The 17,921-nt window shown below is 40.1% G+C and overlaps 2 protein-coding genes across 2 annotated transcripts in view; both read right to left on the reverse strand.

Annotated features, from left to right (window-relative positions):
• LOC105397679 overlaps positions 1-12,060 on the reverse strand; it is a 52,498-nt gene extending 40,438 nt beyond the window's left edge. The window contains exons 1-7 of the mRNA XM_048624184.1: positions 11,855-12,060; positions 9,074-9,167; positions 4,980-5,036; positions 2,875-3,021; positions 2,196-2,277; positions 1,698-1,819; positions 703-875 (exon numbers count right to left, since the gene is read on the reverse strand). Of these exons, the coding sequence (XP_048480141.1) occupies positions 703-875; positions 1,698-1,819; positions 2,196-2,277; positions 2,875-3,021; positions 4,980-5,036; positions 9,074-9,137 (645 nt within the window). The 5' untranslated portion in view covers positions 9,138-9,167; positions 11,855-12,060. The remainder of the gene's footprint in view (positions 1-702; positions 876-1,697; positions 1,820-2,195; positions 2,278-2,874; positions 3,022-4,979; positions 5,037-9,073; positions 9,168-11,854) is intronic.
• A 4,009-nt stretch (positions 12,061-16,069) lies between these two features.
• Positions 16,070-17,822, reverse strand: LOC105385014 (COMM domain-containing protein 5-like). The gene is made up of 4 exons (XM_048624117.1): positions 17,620-17,822; positions 17,298-17,466; positions 16,796-16,927; positions 16,070-16,418 (listed from the first exon to the last, which is right to left on the reverse strand). Exons 1-4 carry the CDS (start codon positions 17,723-17,725, stop codon positions 16,202-16,204), a joined length of 624 nt encoding a protein of 207 aa, XP_048480074.1. The 5' UTR covers positions 17,726-17,822; the 3' UTR covers positions 16,070-16,201.
• Positions 17,823-17,921: the final 99 nt, after the last annotated feature.

Genomic DNA, 17,921 nt, shown 5'->3' on the forward strand with positions numbered 1-17,921 from the left:
GAAAAACTCATCGCTCAAGTAGCCTAAATGTAACATACTACAACTAAATTATAATTCAACTGAATATCTTTAAATAAATAAATTCTTTTTTGTACACTATAATTATCGAAACTGTAAATTACACATAATTATAAATATGTAAACAATATTATACTACACACACTCACATTCTAATACATACATATATTTTTATATACATACATATATATATTTATCTATCCCACCCATAAAATAGATTTATATGTATTTAATAATACTACTCATAACCACCCATTAATCCGCTCCCGCTCATACCGCCTTCTCCGTCTCTGGCAATCAAATTGCTCACGATCTCTGCGATACAGGCTCGCCTAGTGCAGAGTTTACCGGTAACATTGGAGTTAATAATTCAAAGTACCCTCATTATGCTGTTTTATTTAATTATCCAAATAATGTAACTGTGTTTTTTGGTAAATAAACTTATTTGTATTTGTATTTGTATTTGTATAAGAATATGGGTTCCTTGTTTAATTAGTACTGTATGACAAAAAATATTTAAGTAATATCAAAACCGGTGAAAAACCGGTTACCCGGTTTTGAGGCTGAAAACCGAAAATTCAAAACCGGTTTTGAAAAGCTTCCGGTTTTGCACGCCCTACTGGGCGCCGGGCCTTAGGATTGTTAATTACTAAGGATCGGTGGTGGTAACCCCACAGTACTAACCTTAAACTCGATATAAGTCTGGTCGGCGGGTGGGTAGTCCAGCGCGCGCGCTATCTTCGGCCCCGCGGCGCCGCCCGACTTGAACAGCGCACGTTCGGTCACGTTCATGTCGCGTTGGTTGATGACCACGAAGGTTGTGTCTCGGTCCACTTTGAAGTCTATGGAGACTTCGCCTGTGAAGGGAAAGAATGTTTAGTTATTAGACAGAATAGTCAAAATAGAGTGCCCTAGAAAGAGCATGGGCAAATAAAAAAGGACTATAAAAGTACATGAAGTAGTAGTAACAGCAGAATCTCTCTCAAATGGAACCCTTGTTCAAATCCTCTTCGTCTTTACTGCCTTCCTAATCTTGAACCATTTCTCACTACGCTGGTCCACTGCGGGTTGGTGGGTTCACACATCTATATGTGCAGGTGTCCTCACGATATTTTCCGGTGCAACCGGTCAGTCATCTACTGACGCTATTTTGCTGACTGACCATATTTTTTTCACCACGTTGACAAACACTACTAGATGTGTGGTTTCCTTACTATATTCTCCGGCGCACCACGGGCAGTTATCTACTGACGCTGTTCTGAGTGGTCTCACCAACCCGAGTCCATTCTCCTAGTGTACTGCGGCATTGGCTTCAGCGGCTAGATCCACTGCTCCATGGATCCCTGATGTCAGACTTCTCTCTGGCTGACAGTATTATCTCTGGCTGACAGTATAGTGCCTCTGTTTTATGACCCAGTTGTCGATCACTTTATACACAGTTCAAAGAGCGGATGCTTGATTCTCACTGGCCATAATCCTTTAACGATGATGACGATAAACCAAGTACCTAACTAATCGACTAGCTAAGAAGAAGACTGAACGGCTAGCACGGAACGCAATTAAGACGTGACGTAAAAGTTTAGCAACGAGCGCGACGGAGTACTTTTGTCACGTCTTAAGTGCGCCCCGGGCTAGCCTTTCTGATATACACAAAGCTAAAACAAACTTAAGTGACTCACCCCTCATCTCGCCAGTAGTCAGGTTGGGGTGCAGCCACAGGCTGTAGGCCTTCGGTATGACGAAGGTGGGGAGCCGCGCGCCGCGCCACGGGAACACCAGCCCGTTGGAGGCTATGCGGTCCCTGATAATGCATATTTATAGGTAAGTAAATCACTAGAAAATTTCAAATAAAAACGGTAAACTTATTAGTGTAATAACACTAGCAACGACCAAACGAGCACAGCTCCTTGTTTCTCCAAAAAGGGTGAGGACCCATTGCTGTTGCTGCGGTGCGTCGCCGTGATGACACCTGACTGTCAGGTAAAGCTAACCTAGGTTACTCGTAGTAGTTAGTGGTACCTACCTACATAAGAATGTGGAGCAAACTCAAAAGGATGATTAGTCCTTTGCCTCTAATTTTCAGGAACATTGAAAAAGTCTATATGCTCTTCATTTATGTATTCCTATTATATTATCGGATTGTAGGTACAACAGCAGTACACATGGGGTTTCCTTACTTGTTGGCGGCAGCGGCGGCGGCCTCGGAGTCGGTGGGCGTGGCGCCCGGGATCAGCGTGTTGTCCGGCATGCAGGGGCAGTCTGCGGACAAAAATGTGTTGTAATAAATACCTAGTTACTAAACATAAACTATAAAGGTAACCCAGCAGCTGCCAGATATAATAATATTATGTTGTGTTATAAGGTCGCTGCACGTAATCACCGTCAAAGGCACCACGCACCGGCCTCGCCTCGGTAAGTACTTATAAATATGACTACGATGTACGATTGCAGTTCGTAAGTACTTATAGTGAAATGTATGGAACAGCTGTTTTTTTTTCATCTGTAAACTTCTTATCGGTAGGTTATTATACCCTACATACTGCGAGCACACCGCCACCGGAGCGGAGCGGAGCGAGCCTCGTACATACCGGGTGAAGGAGCAGCGTACACCAGCAGCAGCGCGATAGCAAACAGCGTGGAGAACACGACCGCGGCGAGGCACAGCGCGCGCCGCTGCGAGCACACCGCCACCGGAGCGGAGCGGAGCGAGCCTCGTACATACCGGGTGAAGGAGCAGCGTACACCAGCAGCAGCGCGATAGCAAACAGCGTGGAGAACACGACCGCGGCGAGGCACAGCGCGCGCCGCTGCGAGCACACCGCCACCGGAGCGGAGCGGAGCGAGCCTCGTACATACCGGGTGAAGGAGCAGCGTACACCAGCAGCAGCGCGATAGCAAACAGCGTGGAGAACACGACCGCGGCGAGGCACAGCGCGCGCCGCTGCGAGCACACCGCCACCGGAGCGGAGCGGAGCGAGCGCGCCTCGCGTGCCTTGTCCGAGTCTGTGGAGGAAGATTTAGTTGAGACACTATATAGACAGTTATATTATTTACTCGTTTTTAGTGTATTTTATTTATTTTTATAACTCTCTTCCGTCCAAAGGTTGTAAGGTACAGATACAGATTGCTATAAATAAGCAATAAGGCCGCCTTTTTGTTCTGTTTTGGTGCAAATAAAGAGTATTGTACCTACTGTTTTGTAGACACGGCTGCTAATGTTCGATATACTTACAAGTAGGTATATCATTAAAAATGCCTTCATGCTGAATGTTCGATACGGTAGAAGATGTGCATTTTGCACCCAATACGTAGATATCTATGTACCTATACTCTGTTTTTTCTTCCCTTACCTAATCATGTAACTTTCTGACACTTGATTGATGCGACATTGATGAATATTTGATCGGTCGAGGCGACCCTTGCCTATGTAGGTAAAACTATTTTAGGTGTCGATATAGCATTCACATAACAAGCTAAATCATTCTCTTTCTTGCTTTGCAGTGTAAACAATGTTTGGTGAAGGGTCTAGTTTGTAAAATCACCCCTTAGACCTATGACCAACCATTTTGTAATGTAAGTACAAGTACATTTTTTGGTCCTTTATATCTTTTTTCTCATTTCACCAGCAAAGCTAATTTGATCAGTCCAAATTAACCCCTTTTTTCCATTGCACAAGTTCTGAATATTAATGCACGCAAAAAGAAAGCGAAGCGTGAGCCGGCGTAATTATGTCAGCATAGCAAATGTGTTTACCTTAAAAAGGGTAGGTTTTAGGGCGTAAATTGGCGGCCGACGATATGTGGCTGCATCAGGCGCAACGGCACTTTAGTGGTATTTAAAATCAATACAAAAAGAGAGTTTTTATATGTTTCACGTGTCTGTGTGTTTTTCATGTGGCTCCGGATGCTGAAATAGCTCCTAAACGACTGCAACGATTTCAGATGACAAATAAACGCTTGAAATGGCATAATTATTTCAGCATAGGTACAGAATGTGTTTACACGTAGGCTGTAGGACCTCTTAAAAGTAGTGTCCACTCTCCATGGTACCCTAGTTACACTACTAGTCTTAAAAGACCAACACAGATAAACATCACGCGGTATATCGCGATTCGACATTGGTATACGGTTCTTTGATTGATGGAAACCACATTAAACGTTAACGATGTCCATAACGAACCGATGTCTCGGGAGATAGAACCCAGAGTTCTATGTATTTTTAAGTTTATTGGTGGCTATAATAGCGATATGACACACTACTCGATATACACAGAAACCAGTTGACGGTTGCGACACGTCATCGTCAACCTAATGCCGTCAATTTGCAGCTTTAGAATTACATACACAACACGGGGTAGAGTGAAATCTCTGGTTACAGGACGTAAGCTTATAAATTATGCTCGACTTCGAGAGAAACAAACGACAGGCGAGGCGTACTGTATCTGACGAATTACAGTGAATTATTTAGTATTTTATTGGGTTTTTATTTAGCTGGGTGTTTTTCAGGACTTTCATTTGTTTATGTAGGTACCTTTTACATTTTTATTTACTACCAGTAAGTGTTTTCAGAGTTTTAATTTGTATGAAACCTATGGCCGTTTAGGTTAGGTTAGCAGGTTTTTCAGGCCCTGCCCCCGTAAGTATTTTGCCGAGTGGGATTGGTTGTTATAAAATGGCTGTTATCTTAGAGCATTATTTAATTCATTAAAATTTGTTGTGTTTTCGTTTAATAAGTCTCTAAGTTGATACCAATAATTATCACCGGTTGCTAACGCCCAAAAAGTTACAAAATACAGGGGCTGGACCAAAGAAATTAGGCAGCTCTCACACTACCATCAGAGGCATGTTGCGTCGTGGATTGTATCGTTTTCAGTGTGTATGGTTTTTTTACTATTTTCCACGTCTTGTCGTGCTCGTCTTGTGTCCCATGCTAGGTGTGATTATGATTGTGAAAGTGCTTACCGGCCAAGAACGCGACGTCATCGAGATCCGCGTCCACCATGTTCCTCCAGGCTGCCGCTGAAAGGTTAATTTAGAACATTAGTTAGGTTTACTACCACAACTAGTTAAGACCATATTTATCGGGTAACTATTATACATATTATACAGACGCAAGGTACCTACTGATTTGGTATTTATCAGCGCTAAACGTGGCTAAACTAAATTTTATCCTGTTGTTGATGTTGTCATATGTTGTAGAGTTCATTATTTTCAGTAGGTTGACCAATTTTGACGTTAATTTGATAAACATACAGTTGAAGAATCGCTGAATCTCACCAATGGCAATGCACGAAGAAGTTATGTTTTCACATTGACTTCTGGGTGAATTTCCCGCGGCCAAAATTTGCGTGGCATCAATGAAATCGCTACTAAAAAACAAAGTTCTAATTTTCTAATATTTTTTTCCGGTTATGTGGAATAGTAATTCATATGGAGCACTAAATATTTTATCAATAGGATTAATGGATATTTTACAAAAAAATATTAAACCTCCAAATCTTTCATTGCCGTGTTTGTCCCCAGGTCATCTCGTTTTGTATTATTCTTCAATGATGAAAAAATATTGAGTGTTTAGATTTAAACTTAGTTTCATTTGATACATTAATAGTTAAAGTATTGTTACGAAATACATTTATTCAAATAAATAAAGAATATAACGAACGGTAAGTGAAAAATCATGTGTCCCAGAACTACATTTCATCGCCGTGACCTAAACATGATCAAGGATATTGTTTAATCTATGAACTTGGGTCCCCCCCACGGTGCGCTAATCGTTTTTTACAAGTGTCGCCTAACTACTCGACGTGGAAAGAGGTACACAGGTGCCCACGTTTTCGCGCTAAAGTGAAAGTTATATTTGTTTTTGGTCACTGGACATTTTTTCTTTCATCGCCGTGGATAGATATAACTTCTATAAAATTAAGTTTGTCTTCTTGAGTAAGCATTCAAAAGAAAGCATTTTGAAAATATTCATCTTATAAAGTATTTGTTTCTTCGAATAGTTAATACTTTTTTAATTATTTATATTTAATGGCTTGATTTTCATCGCCATGCTTTCATTTCCGTGGTTTCCGTGGCCAAAATTTGCTATGGAAATGAAAAAAAATCACGGCAATGAAAAAAATTTCATCGCCATGTCTTGTAAAATAATGTGTATTCATTGCCGTGGCCTGGTTATTAATTTCCGTGGCAAGGTTATTCATTTCCGTGGCCAGGTTATTCATTTCCGTGACATTAGTTTTCATCGCCATAGTATGTAAAAAATAAAATAAAAATGTATGATCAGGCAAATAAAAATATATTTACCATCTTTTGTACATACCTAATACAGGTAATACCGATCACTGAAATTACCTACAGGACTTGTCAAATTACCTCTTTTTTCAGTTCGATAAAACGGGCGCGTATCGCAATATATAAAAACTAAATGTATAATTTATCATTAATATCAATCACAAAATAAGTATTATAATTAACGTTATGTATGAATAAGATCTGTTTTAGCTCAAGCGCTCGCTTCTCATGCCGGAGATGCGGGTGGAAATCTCGGCGCTGACATGTACCAATGAGTTCTTTAAATTTAAGTACAATGTATACCATCGCTCTTACGGTGAAGGAAAACATCGTCAGGATATTTTTGCATATCTAGATTTAGCACATCTAGATATGTGAACCCACCGACCCGCAGTGGACCAGCGTGGTCGGAATTGTTCCAAAATTAAAAAGGCAGTTTAGACCTTGGGTATATGCACAAAGGTTCCATTCGAGAGAGCCAGGTGCAGGTACTTACACCCCCAGCAGATAATAGAATAGCATAGAATATATATCTCCGCAGGAACTCAGCTGGATGCTAAGTAGCCTAAATGCTGCTTGCCAACGTGTAGGCCTTGGTATGAACTTGGGCAAGAAGAAAGTCATGTAGAATGTTCACATCAAACGGGAGCCGGTGATCGTTGGTGAGACAACTTTATGTCTACCTCAAGCAGACTATTCGGCTAGGCAGAAGCAATTTCGACAAGGAGGCTGAAAAGCGCATCTAACTGGGTTGGGCTGCATTCGGGAATCATCGTCACATATATATGCTCCTCGGCCATTCCTCAAAGCCTGAAGACAAAGGTCTTCAACCAGTACACCCTGCCAGTGATGACGTATGGTGCAGAGACGTAGACACTGACAGTGGGACTAGTCCACCGTTTTAAAGTCACTCAGCGTGCTATGGAGAGAACTACGCTTGGGGTTTCTCTAATGGATCGTATCAGAAAATAGGTTATCCGTCACAGGACTAAGGTTACCGACATAGCTGTCAAAATGTGCAAGCTTAGGCAGATAGCCGGTAGTAGCTGGAATTAGGAAGGCCGAGGACCGAGTGTTTTTGGCGCTCCTTGAGAGAGACCTATGTCCAGCAGTGGATGATTAAAGGCTGATGATGATAAAATACATTTCGTATTATTATATCAATTAAAATATACTTTCATTTAGCATAGAGCTCATAAAATATTATATATATTATATTATCATATCACGTAGGTAATCTGTGTAAAATTACACAACACCATCAAAACCCCTAGCACCAAAACCTTAAGATAGGTGCGATGACGTAAGCGTGGAGAAGCGGTTAAGTGCACATGCTGCGCCCACTTCGCTGTTGACGAACATGTGCACCTAACTGCACCTATCTTTAGGTTTTGGTGCTTTTGGTGGTTTGTTCGGTGATTTGTAATTCAGCACAGATCATGTCATATCATAATATATTTTATGAACTTTACATAAAATTAACAGTTCATATACTGTATAATATTATCATCATCATCATCATCATCATCATCATCATCTCAGCCATAGGACGTCCACTGCTGAACATAGGCCTCCCCCAATGATTTCCACCTTGTCCGATCGGAGGCGGCCCGCATCCAGTGCTTCCCCGCCGACTTGACTATATCGTTCCTCCATCTCGCGGGGGGCCACCCAACGCTGCGCTTGCCGGTACTTGGTCTCCACTCGAGGACTCTTCTGCTCCACCGACCATCAGTCCTTCGAGCAATATGTCCGGCCCACTGCCATTTCAGCATACTGACTCGATAGGCCATGTCGGTTACTTTGGTTCTTCTACGGATGTCTTCATTTCTGATTCGATCACGTAGAGATACGCCGAGCATAGCCCTTTCCATAGCTCGCTGGGTGACTCCGAGCCTATTTAAGAGGCCTAAAGACCACGTCTCGGCACCGTAGGTCATCACTGGCAACATGTATAATATTATACTTTATGAAAATATACTCGTAGATGTTATAATAGGTAAGGTTAATTATATGTTGTGAACGATATTAATGTGAAATTAAACATTTCGTTTTTATAAGTCGCAATACGAACCCCATTATACTACTTAAAGAATTCCATACTACATTCTTTATTATTTTATACATACTGTCGTTCTTTCTTTCGTTCCAATATTTATCCAAATATTTCTACCATACATAATCTGTCTAAGTTTGCGTTTCGCTCACAGTTTTTTTTTTATTGCAGTGGATTGATTCTTTCATATACATAGCACAGTTCTTTCATTGCCGTGGACGTTAGTTTCATTGCCGTGGATGTTTTTTTTCATTGCCGTGGACGCTTATTTCATTGCCGTGAACGCATGTGTCATCGCCGTGGCACGAAATTTTTGATCATCTGTATCTCGTTAAGTTTTTAACTTATCTGCTTACCATTAAGTAAGAACACTAACATTATCAAAAACTTTAATAAAAGCGCTTTTACAATATAAAAAACCTAAAGATAAAAAAGTCCACGGAAATGAAGATTTTTTAGGACTTGTTGAAATCCACCCTTCTATCATATTATTATATTATTACCTATATATTATCTGGTAGTTATCTACCAGCCAGCTTCTATTAGGTAGGTCACTCACTGGCAAAATCTCACCCTGAAGCCCTAGCACGGGGTGCAAGACGCGCACGCCAAGACGTGACAAAAGTTTTCCTTACCTACTCTCAAAGCCAATCTTTTTGTCACGTCTTGTCGTGCATGTCTTGCGCCCCATGCTAGGCCTACTCACCTTTAGCGGATCCGTTCCTGTCCGCCTTATATTTGCCAATGGGTTCCATCTCGAGCGCGTCCATCTCACCACCACCGCGCCGGCATGACGTCCGCTGCGGAAAGCAACCTTATTTATATAGGCATAAAGGTATGGGGTGGTATGTGTGGGAGAAGTGGAAACTGGAGGTGGAATATAAAAATTTTGCACTTTACTAGGTAAGTACTATATTTATTTTAAATTGAGACTAGCACCTAAAGTCCGTTTTTTAATCTCTCAGAACGGTTCATGATGTTTATTAAAAGTCGATTGTACCGCGATTAAGTGGCCTATCGTTCTATTGGAGGGACAATCGACTGTTGATTTCAGAATCTGTCATTTTAGTATCTGAGATTAAAAAACAGACTTTACGTGTACCTACTAACATAGATGCTTTATCTTCCTACTTTTCCTACAACCGGAAACTTTACAACTCGAAAAAACCATCAAGGAACTACGGAAAAAACTAAATCCACCCCCACCCTCAACGGAAAACGAGGGAACGTCATTATTCTAAGCCCCCACGCAAGGGCAAGGTTCAAAGAACTGTACGCACTTTTTTCTCAATGATCACGCAAAATGGCAAAGGGAGTCTGCCATTCAGCCGCTGTCAACAGACGCGAAACAAAACACTCATGGGCTGAATAAAAAATGCCATTACACGCGTGCAGGTTGGATAAAAAATATGCGTGAGATTTTATTTACATAGTAGTTATATACATATTTATTATTATTTTTCCAGTGTTCTTAATTTTTTAAGTTTTATTTTATAATGGACACACATTTGATTAACTATAAATCCTAATCCTAACTAATATTATAAATGCGAAAGTGTGTCTGTCTGTCTGTCTGCCTGTCTACCTGTCTGTCTGTCAACAGACATGAGAGAGACGATGGAAAAAGTCTTGACCTCCGTGGAATCCCCGTTTATTGAAACTTTAAAAGTTTTTATTATTATATGAAAAAATCTGATTTTTTTTTAGGATGATACGGAGGGTTATTCATATCATCAGAAAAATTATGAGCGTTGTCGTTTTTTTTCGGACATTGCCCATTGACATATTCTGAACGGTTCATCAACAGTCACGTAGGTATAGGTACAATCGTCTGTTGATGAGCCGTTCAGTCAGAATCTGTCAATTTATCTGAGATTAAAAACCAGACTTTTACTATAAAGATGAAGACTCTACCACCACTAGCGCCACACGCCGCGTCCACAATCTCTTTGCTGTCACATTTCCCCCCATAACCTGGCGTTTGTTGTTTTTCACCTAGGAAGTTATTATTCTGAGTTTCTGCACAATATTTAACACGCTTCCCTCGTGCCCTATTGAGGGTAAGTGAAGAGGACAGCTTTGATAGTTTTTCCCCCACTTTAGGTTTAAACGACGTATGACTACCTACGCACTTATTGTGCCGTAATGGGCCGTATTAAAACATGGGTAGTTTGATATACTTAGGTAAAAGGAGAGTCAGTGTTTTTCAAAACGCTTTATTAATTTTCCAGACATTTTTAAGTATTAGATTTACAGGTGTTAAAACTGTCTATCTTCCAACGGTAGGGTCTGAAGGTATAATAGCAGGTACCTATCTATTACTTTATGGTGTGGGTTCACATAATATATTTTGTAAGATACCTGGGTAAGTATTTAATGTTTTACATGCATGTAAGACGAAAGTACCTATCTAGTACTTATTTACAAAAACATGTCTTATATAGGTATTTTAATAGCTAGATAACGTAATTTGGTCTAGACTGCACCCCTTACACCGAAATTAGGGAGGGGAGGAGAGTCTGTCGCCTCGAAACTGGCAATTTCCGGTGCCCAAACCTATGCATCCGCCATATAAGTAACTGCAAGCGAAGCACCCATAGATAAAGTATGGCAGTTACTTGTCTAAGGTTGAAAGTTATAGTTTAAAATAAGAAAATCATAAAAAAAAGGTTTGTAACTAAGCTATCCTGTATCTAAATATGAATGTAAGTATGGGGGCTGTTTACAACGATCTGAAAGTATTAGGTATAAGTATTTACCTGAAGTCTGTTTTTTAATCTCAGATAAGTACTAAATTCACAGATTCTGAACGGTTCATCAATAGTCGATTGTCTCGTCAATATGCGCCAATAGAAGATACGTCACTACGCTGAGTTGCAGAAAGGCACTTTAAGCTAATGTCGGCATTAAATATATGTCTGTCTCTTTCTGTCCGTATACTGTCGAAGCAAGGCAGGTATACATTTAAGGTCATCATTAGCTTAAAGTTCCTTTCTGAAACTCAGCGTTACTGCCAGTTTCACGACCTTATCTACCGATTGCTGCCAGTCAGAGATACGTGGTTTACTTGTATAAGCTGCCAGTAGGTACTATGATTGATTTTGACATATTAATAGTATGAAAGTAACTGTCAGCTATAGATAGAGTTATTGAAACTGGCAGTTAATCGTGGGACAATCGACTGTTGATGAACCATTCAGAATCTGTCAATTTAGTATCTGAGATTTAAAAAAACAGACTTTACGCATATTGTTTCGGCTTACATTAGGCTTTGTAACTACTTACTTACCTACTTATATCTAAAAATAAACCTTCCTAATGGTTTTTTTCTACCTTGGTAACTACTTACTACCGATAAAATTCTTAAAAATATAAATCTATTAACTAATTCTCTTAAAAATAAACCGTAGGTCCACAACAGCACGTTCAAAGCCCAAACACTAGTCACATTTTCGCCGAAAGAAAAACAGGAGACTCCAAAACCTACCTTATCCTCTTCGGACCCCAATCCTCCAAATAAGGACTCAAAGACCAGCAAATCTAAGAAGGATCACACAGAAAACCACTTCAAACTATCTCTTGCACAGTTTTTGAGCTAAAAACACGGATAAAACACTGTATTTCCACAATTTTTCATACACACTGACGGCACTCGTGGGTTTGGGAAAAGCGGAGTAGAAAATCGATTTAGCGCGCGAAACCAGTGTTGCCATACTAGGTTTACTAATGCCGGCATTTATTTTGAGGAACCTAAATGGGAAGTATTCAGCTTTCGGCATCGTACGTAACGGACGCATCGCATTGAGTATTCTTTGTAGTAGGTATAGAAATTCACACAAAGGGGACTAAGTACTTCATTGGCATTGTCGACGATGCCGTTTCTTGATACATTTAAGAAAATCCTTTTGGTCCGGTACGTATGTTACTGATAAGTGGACGCTTACCTAGTATCTACCTAAAAGGGGCTAGGTCGGGCTAGATGTAGGACAAATTACCAAGAGAACAGTCGCTGTAAAAAAAAGGCCGAAAATAGAAATACCTTTAGTACCTAATTAATTTAATTTTGTCATAAGTAGGTATTTCACAGATTAAATCGCAATAAAAAATAAACAATTAGTAGAAAATTTACCATATTAATATACAAATCATGATAATTACATTAACAACTTAGAACCACATGTCAAAATAATAACCAAAACAAATAAGATTAGAAAAAAAAACTAGATCTAGCCGCAAAACGGCTAAGTTGGCAACCCAGCGCGAAACAGCTACGCCACCATCGGAGAGGGAAAGAGACGGTCATATACAGTTTCCCCTCTGTTAGAAAGAGATGGCAGGACATCTGATATTGCGCGAGGGCTAAATGTAGAAACGACCCCTCAAATATAGGGTTGTCGGTGGAGGGGTACTACGGTTCTCTGTTCTGGTGTGTTTAGATTTATTGTATAGTTATTTTTTTGTTGATTATTGATGCTAGTTTTCGAGATAGGTTAGTGGACAAATATGAACCTAAACCTTCCTATCGTACCTATCGTACGTATCGGACCAAATGGATTTTCATAAATTTATGGATAAATGCATCGGCAATGCCGATGAAGTGGACGCACTTGTGTGAATTTCTATACAAAGAATACTGAATGCGACGCGTCCGTTCCGTACGATGCCGAAAAGGTAACGCAAGTTAACATACTCGCAGTTTTTTAAAATAAACTAAACATAAAAAATACACAATATGCCACCTAGTTACCTACTGAGTTAGAGTTATCTTCGACTTAACCACAATCCAAAGACACCAACACACCATAGTACCGCAGCCGTCGTGTTGTCCCAGCATCATCTCAAGAACCACCATCAAAATGTGAATTACTAGAGTAACTAGTGCAGTAGGGGACATTCTTCACCAAAACATCACTACACACCTTAATACCTGGGTAGGAAAGCCTAGAGTCCATTGCTAAAATGCAAGTTAAAGTTTTGTCAAGGGTCTGTGTTTTGCAATTTGGTTAACACTCCCCTAGTTTCTATCGTTTTGCAAGTTGCACTGGTAATCAGGTTAAGGAAATTATAATTTTTGTGATGTAGGCACTGCAGTAGTGTTGCTTTACTGAATTGGATGAAATTTAGGTAAGTATAGGTACTTACACACGCACTCACGCCTTGTACGTTCTCCCTTGCGGGGTAGGCAGAGGTGCATTGCTGCACCCACTTTTCGCCAGAGTGTTATGTTAATCCCAATGTAATAGGGGGCGGGCCTATTGCCATTTTACGGGCACATCCAAGACCCGAGAACAAATATCTGTGTTTAAACAAATGTCTGCCCCAGCCGGGAATCGAACCCGGGACCATCGGCTCGGGTCGCTAACCACTACGCCATTCGGTCGTCCGTCGTATAGGTACTTACAGGTGTTTCAAAAATAGTACTTACCCAGTAAGTCGAAAGTTCAGTTAATATTTTTTTACACATAAATTTAACTATGTAGATATGCTTAGACGTTTTTACTTGGTTTCGGCTTAGGTACTATTCTTAAAAAAATTTAAAACCTCTGTACACTTGTCCAAAATTAATAATGCACATGCAGATCTTCACATCCGAATCATTAAATCGTAAGAGCCTTAAAAAAACACTTACAAAAGAAATAGGAGTCAATATCATGTGTCACATAATCGAAAACAACCGATCTGTCAAAGATTTCTATGCGCATTATCAATTTTGGAGCACTGTACGTATTTTTAAAGTTAAATAACGCAAATGTTAATCAAAATATATTTTATTTAAACACGATTTTAAACTTAAGGAGGCACTTTAATGCTCTAAACGCAATGGAATGGATAGGGTTTACATTTTATATTATTAGTTAAAGATCACAAGATTCATAATAAGAGTTCGATATTAATATTATTAATATCTACTTATTTTTTTTATTTTTCTTAACCTCTAGTGTCCCACTGCTGGGCAAAGGTCTCTCCCTGAACACTGCAGCCGGAGAGGTGGGCAAAAAATGCCACCAAATGGATACCCAACAACGGCCGCCGGCGCAGAGGCAGACCAAGAAAGAGATGGCGGGACGACTTGGACAATTTTAACACGGAATGGTGTGAGCAGGCCCAAGAAAGAGATACGTGGAGTGTTCAGGGATCTACTTATAGGTTACCTAAAATAATTACGTATTTTTATAATATTATGCAAAATATATGTCGCTGGGCCGAGGACCTTAGGCCTTAGACCGGTAAGTAATTAAATTATCCAATAAGCTTCGGATTAATTATTATTATTATTTATATTTCATAATTGGTATAATTTATAAATAATCAATCCTAACTAAGCCTAGCATGGGACGCAAGACGCGCACGCCAAGACGTGACACTCACTCATATCGCGCGGCTTTGAGCGAGTGCATCGGAAAACTTTTATCACGTCTTGACGTGATCGTCTTGCACCCCGTGCTAGGTATTCATAAACAAGTCTAGGTACTGTCAGAATCTATGTACATGGAAGGTTTTCGATCCAGCGTAATTTAACATTATAACTAGTAACAATGATAATTTTCTAAAATCTATGCAATATTAGTAGATAACTATTTAATTACAACAATTTAAGATTTATTCTAAGAAAGTTTAATTTTCTTATTGCTTTTGTAGGTTTTGTGTATTGGTGATCGGAATCGCTCTTACTATCAAAATAAACATAGGTACAGTGCTCCAAAATTGATAATGCGCATAGAAATCTTTGACAGATCGGTTGTTTTCGATTATGTGACACATGATATTGACTCCTATTTCTTTCGAACAAGGTGCAAAATGCAAGAGTTTTTTTAAGGCTCTTACGATTTAATGATTCGGGCGTGAAGATCTGCATGTGCATTATTAATTTTGGACAAGTGTACAGTGCAATTCACGTGAGTTGACCACTGCCACTGTCACTGCTCTCTTTCCATTATAGTGCGACAAACTTATCTGTTCCGGTGAGAGCGAACTAAATTGATCCATATCTCATTACTTACTAATGAATTGTATATTGTAAAAGATTAGATGGGTTTATTATTACCGCAAGAGCGAATTAACAATACCAGCAAACATAAAATCTTATAGAATTAAGAAATATTAGACACTAGCTGTTCCCGCGCGCTTCGCTTCGTCTTAAAAAGTTTTCCCGTGGGAATTCCGGGATAAAAAGTAGCCTATGTTCTTTCCCAGGGTCTAGCTAGACCGTATGTATACGAAATTTCATTCAAATCCGTTCAGTAGTTTTGGCGTGAAAGAGTAACAGACAGACAGACACAGTTACTTTCGCGTTTATAATATTAGTTAGGAAGTTAGGATTTATCTGAGCTGTCACCGGAACAGATAAGTTTGTGGCACTGTAGTTGATTTTTTCATAGTAGTTCACTAATACTATACGGTCATCACCATCACTACAAACACTTTAAGGTCCATTCACACAGACCGGCTCGAAAAGGAGAGTAGATTTTCATGATATGCAAAAATGAACCTTATTGCAATGAATCAAGGTTTGATTTTCAGCGTGATAATATACTTAAGGAGTTTCTGTAGCCATTTCTTCTCCTCAATGACTGAGCCTTTGTGAAATGGTGGTAGACTCCATAATATTGACGATCAACAAGATACAGGGTGTTGCAAAAAGGGTATATTAAGCCGAAACGGATTTTTTTTTCGCGAATTTTGAAATTGTGATTTCGGCTCAGATATAACATGCTGCACATGTAGGTTTCGGCTTAGTATACCCTTTTTGCAACATCCTGTATAATTGTAAAATTTACGTTAAATAAATTATATTCCCTGATTAACCCTGTACCTACCCCCAACCAGTCCTGTGTCAGTCTCGCCTCATACACTTCCGTCTCTCCAGCACTATAACACTTTTTAAACAACTAGCTACGACATACCTCAGCTCATGAAACTTAGCTATGGACAACCTGTATGTGGTTGTCTGCCCATCTGTCAGTTGTAAAGTCAGAATGACGTGAGTAGAACGCGCGTAGATCTGATTGGCCGGCGTTGGCGAGTCGGTAGCGGTGGCGAGGTTTGATTGGCTGGAAGAAAGGGTGGTGAATTGTGATTGGTTGGTTAGGTTATGAGCGCGAGATATCGGCTGGTGATGATGATGAAGATGAGATGGAGTAGTTGTGAGGGTGGTGACTTTGATTCCTATGCTGAGGGCCCTAGGTTCGATCACCAGCCACTGTTTTGTGATAAAAAATTACACCCAAATATTTGTTGGGGGGATGATACCAAAGGCGGCCAAAGAATGGTCACCTAGAGACAGTTGAAGAGGTGTTGGTAGTCTAAAGTCTTGCAGTGAAACAGTGGTCAAGAGTGGCACAGAAATGAAAAACAGTACTTACATCAAGTACACAAAAGGAAGCTTACACCCAACCTGATAATGTTATGTCAAAAAAAAGGCATATACCTCAAAGACACATCAATCCTCCACTGCAGCCCCGCCAGACCGGGCAGCACACGCAGGTGTCTTGGGAGCGCCGAGTAGATCTGATCAGCGCAGAGCAGCGGAGACAGCTCTGCTATGCATTCTGGTGTGAACCTGACAATGTTGAGGTTATGTGAACTTTCATGCTTTATGTAGGTAGTTTGGTAGGCTAACACATTGGAACAAATTAACCAATATTTTTTGATAAGTGCAAATGTTGGTCCTATTCCAAATGAAATGGGCATTGACCATTAATATTACGTTTGTTTTTTCGGGCATACCCAAAATGCCACTTTAACATTAATGAGGATGAAAATCATGAGACTACATAGGATATAGGATAGGTACATTAGTCTGTTTTATAAACTTTTTTTTTCTTGATTTTACAAAAGTGGTTGTAGAGAATCTGTACAAAATGACCCCCTTTCAGCTCTCTTACACCACTTTTGCAATAGTCACCGTGTATGTGGGCTTGTGCCCTTACCTAAGCCCTTCCAGAAACGTCTGCACATCATCCAACTGCCATGGCTCCTTTGTAGCGGTTCTGCTCCGTGCCACGTGCCGGACCACGGCGCGGACTGCCGCAAACTTGTCCACGTTCACCAGACTGGATGTTCTGCTGTCTGGTGTGCCTTCCAGCTCTTTTATAGACACTGAAACAATTTGTTTAAATTATAATCTAAAGAGGGCTTTTACCATCATCTATCGGCTGCCACGGCGGGGGATCGTACCCGGGTCTACGGCGCCTTAGTCTGGATACTAACGGCTTCTCAAATTATCTAGATAAGCAGAAACTGAAAACTTACAAGCGACAAATGGTTTGATCTCTTTTTTCTGTATTTCTGGGGTTACATATAGGACTGCTGTCCATTGCCCCGGGTTCTCTGTAAGAAGTTCTAACTGTTGGGACATTGCGGCAGACCTAGAAATACATAAATTCAACAAAATACAAACAAATCCCCAACAAAAACAAATACAAAGTGTAAAAATTTCATGAACCAATGACAGTTTCAGCTGATCTAGCTTAATCTGTGGCTGAGCTGTCAATTTTTAATCTGTGATAGTTATAACTTCTTAATCTCAGAATAAGCAGTACGAGTTGAGCAAT

Source organism: Plutella xylostella, chromosome 11 (assembly GCF_932276165.1).
Source record: "Plutella xylostella chromosome 11, ilPluXylo3.1, whole genome shotgun sequence".
In the NCBI taxonomy this organism is placed as follows: domain Eukaryota; kingdom Metazoa; phylum Arthropoda; class Insecta; order Lepidoptera; family Plutellidae; genus Plutella; species Plutella xylostella.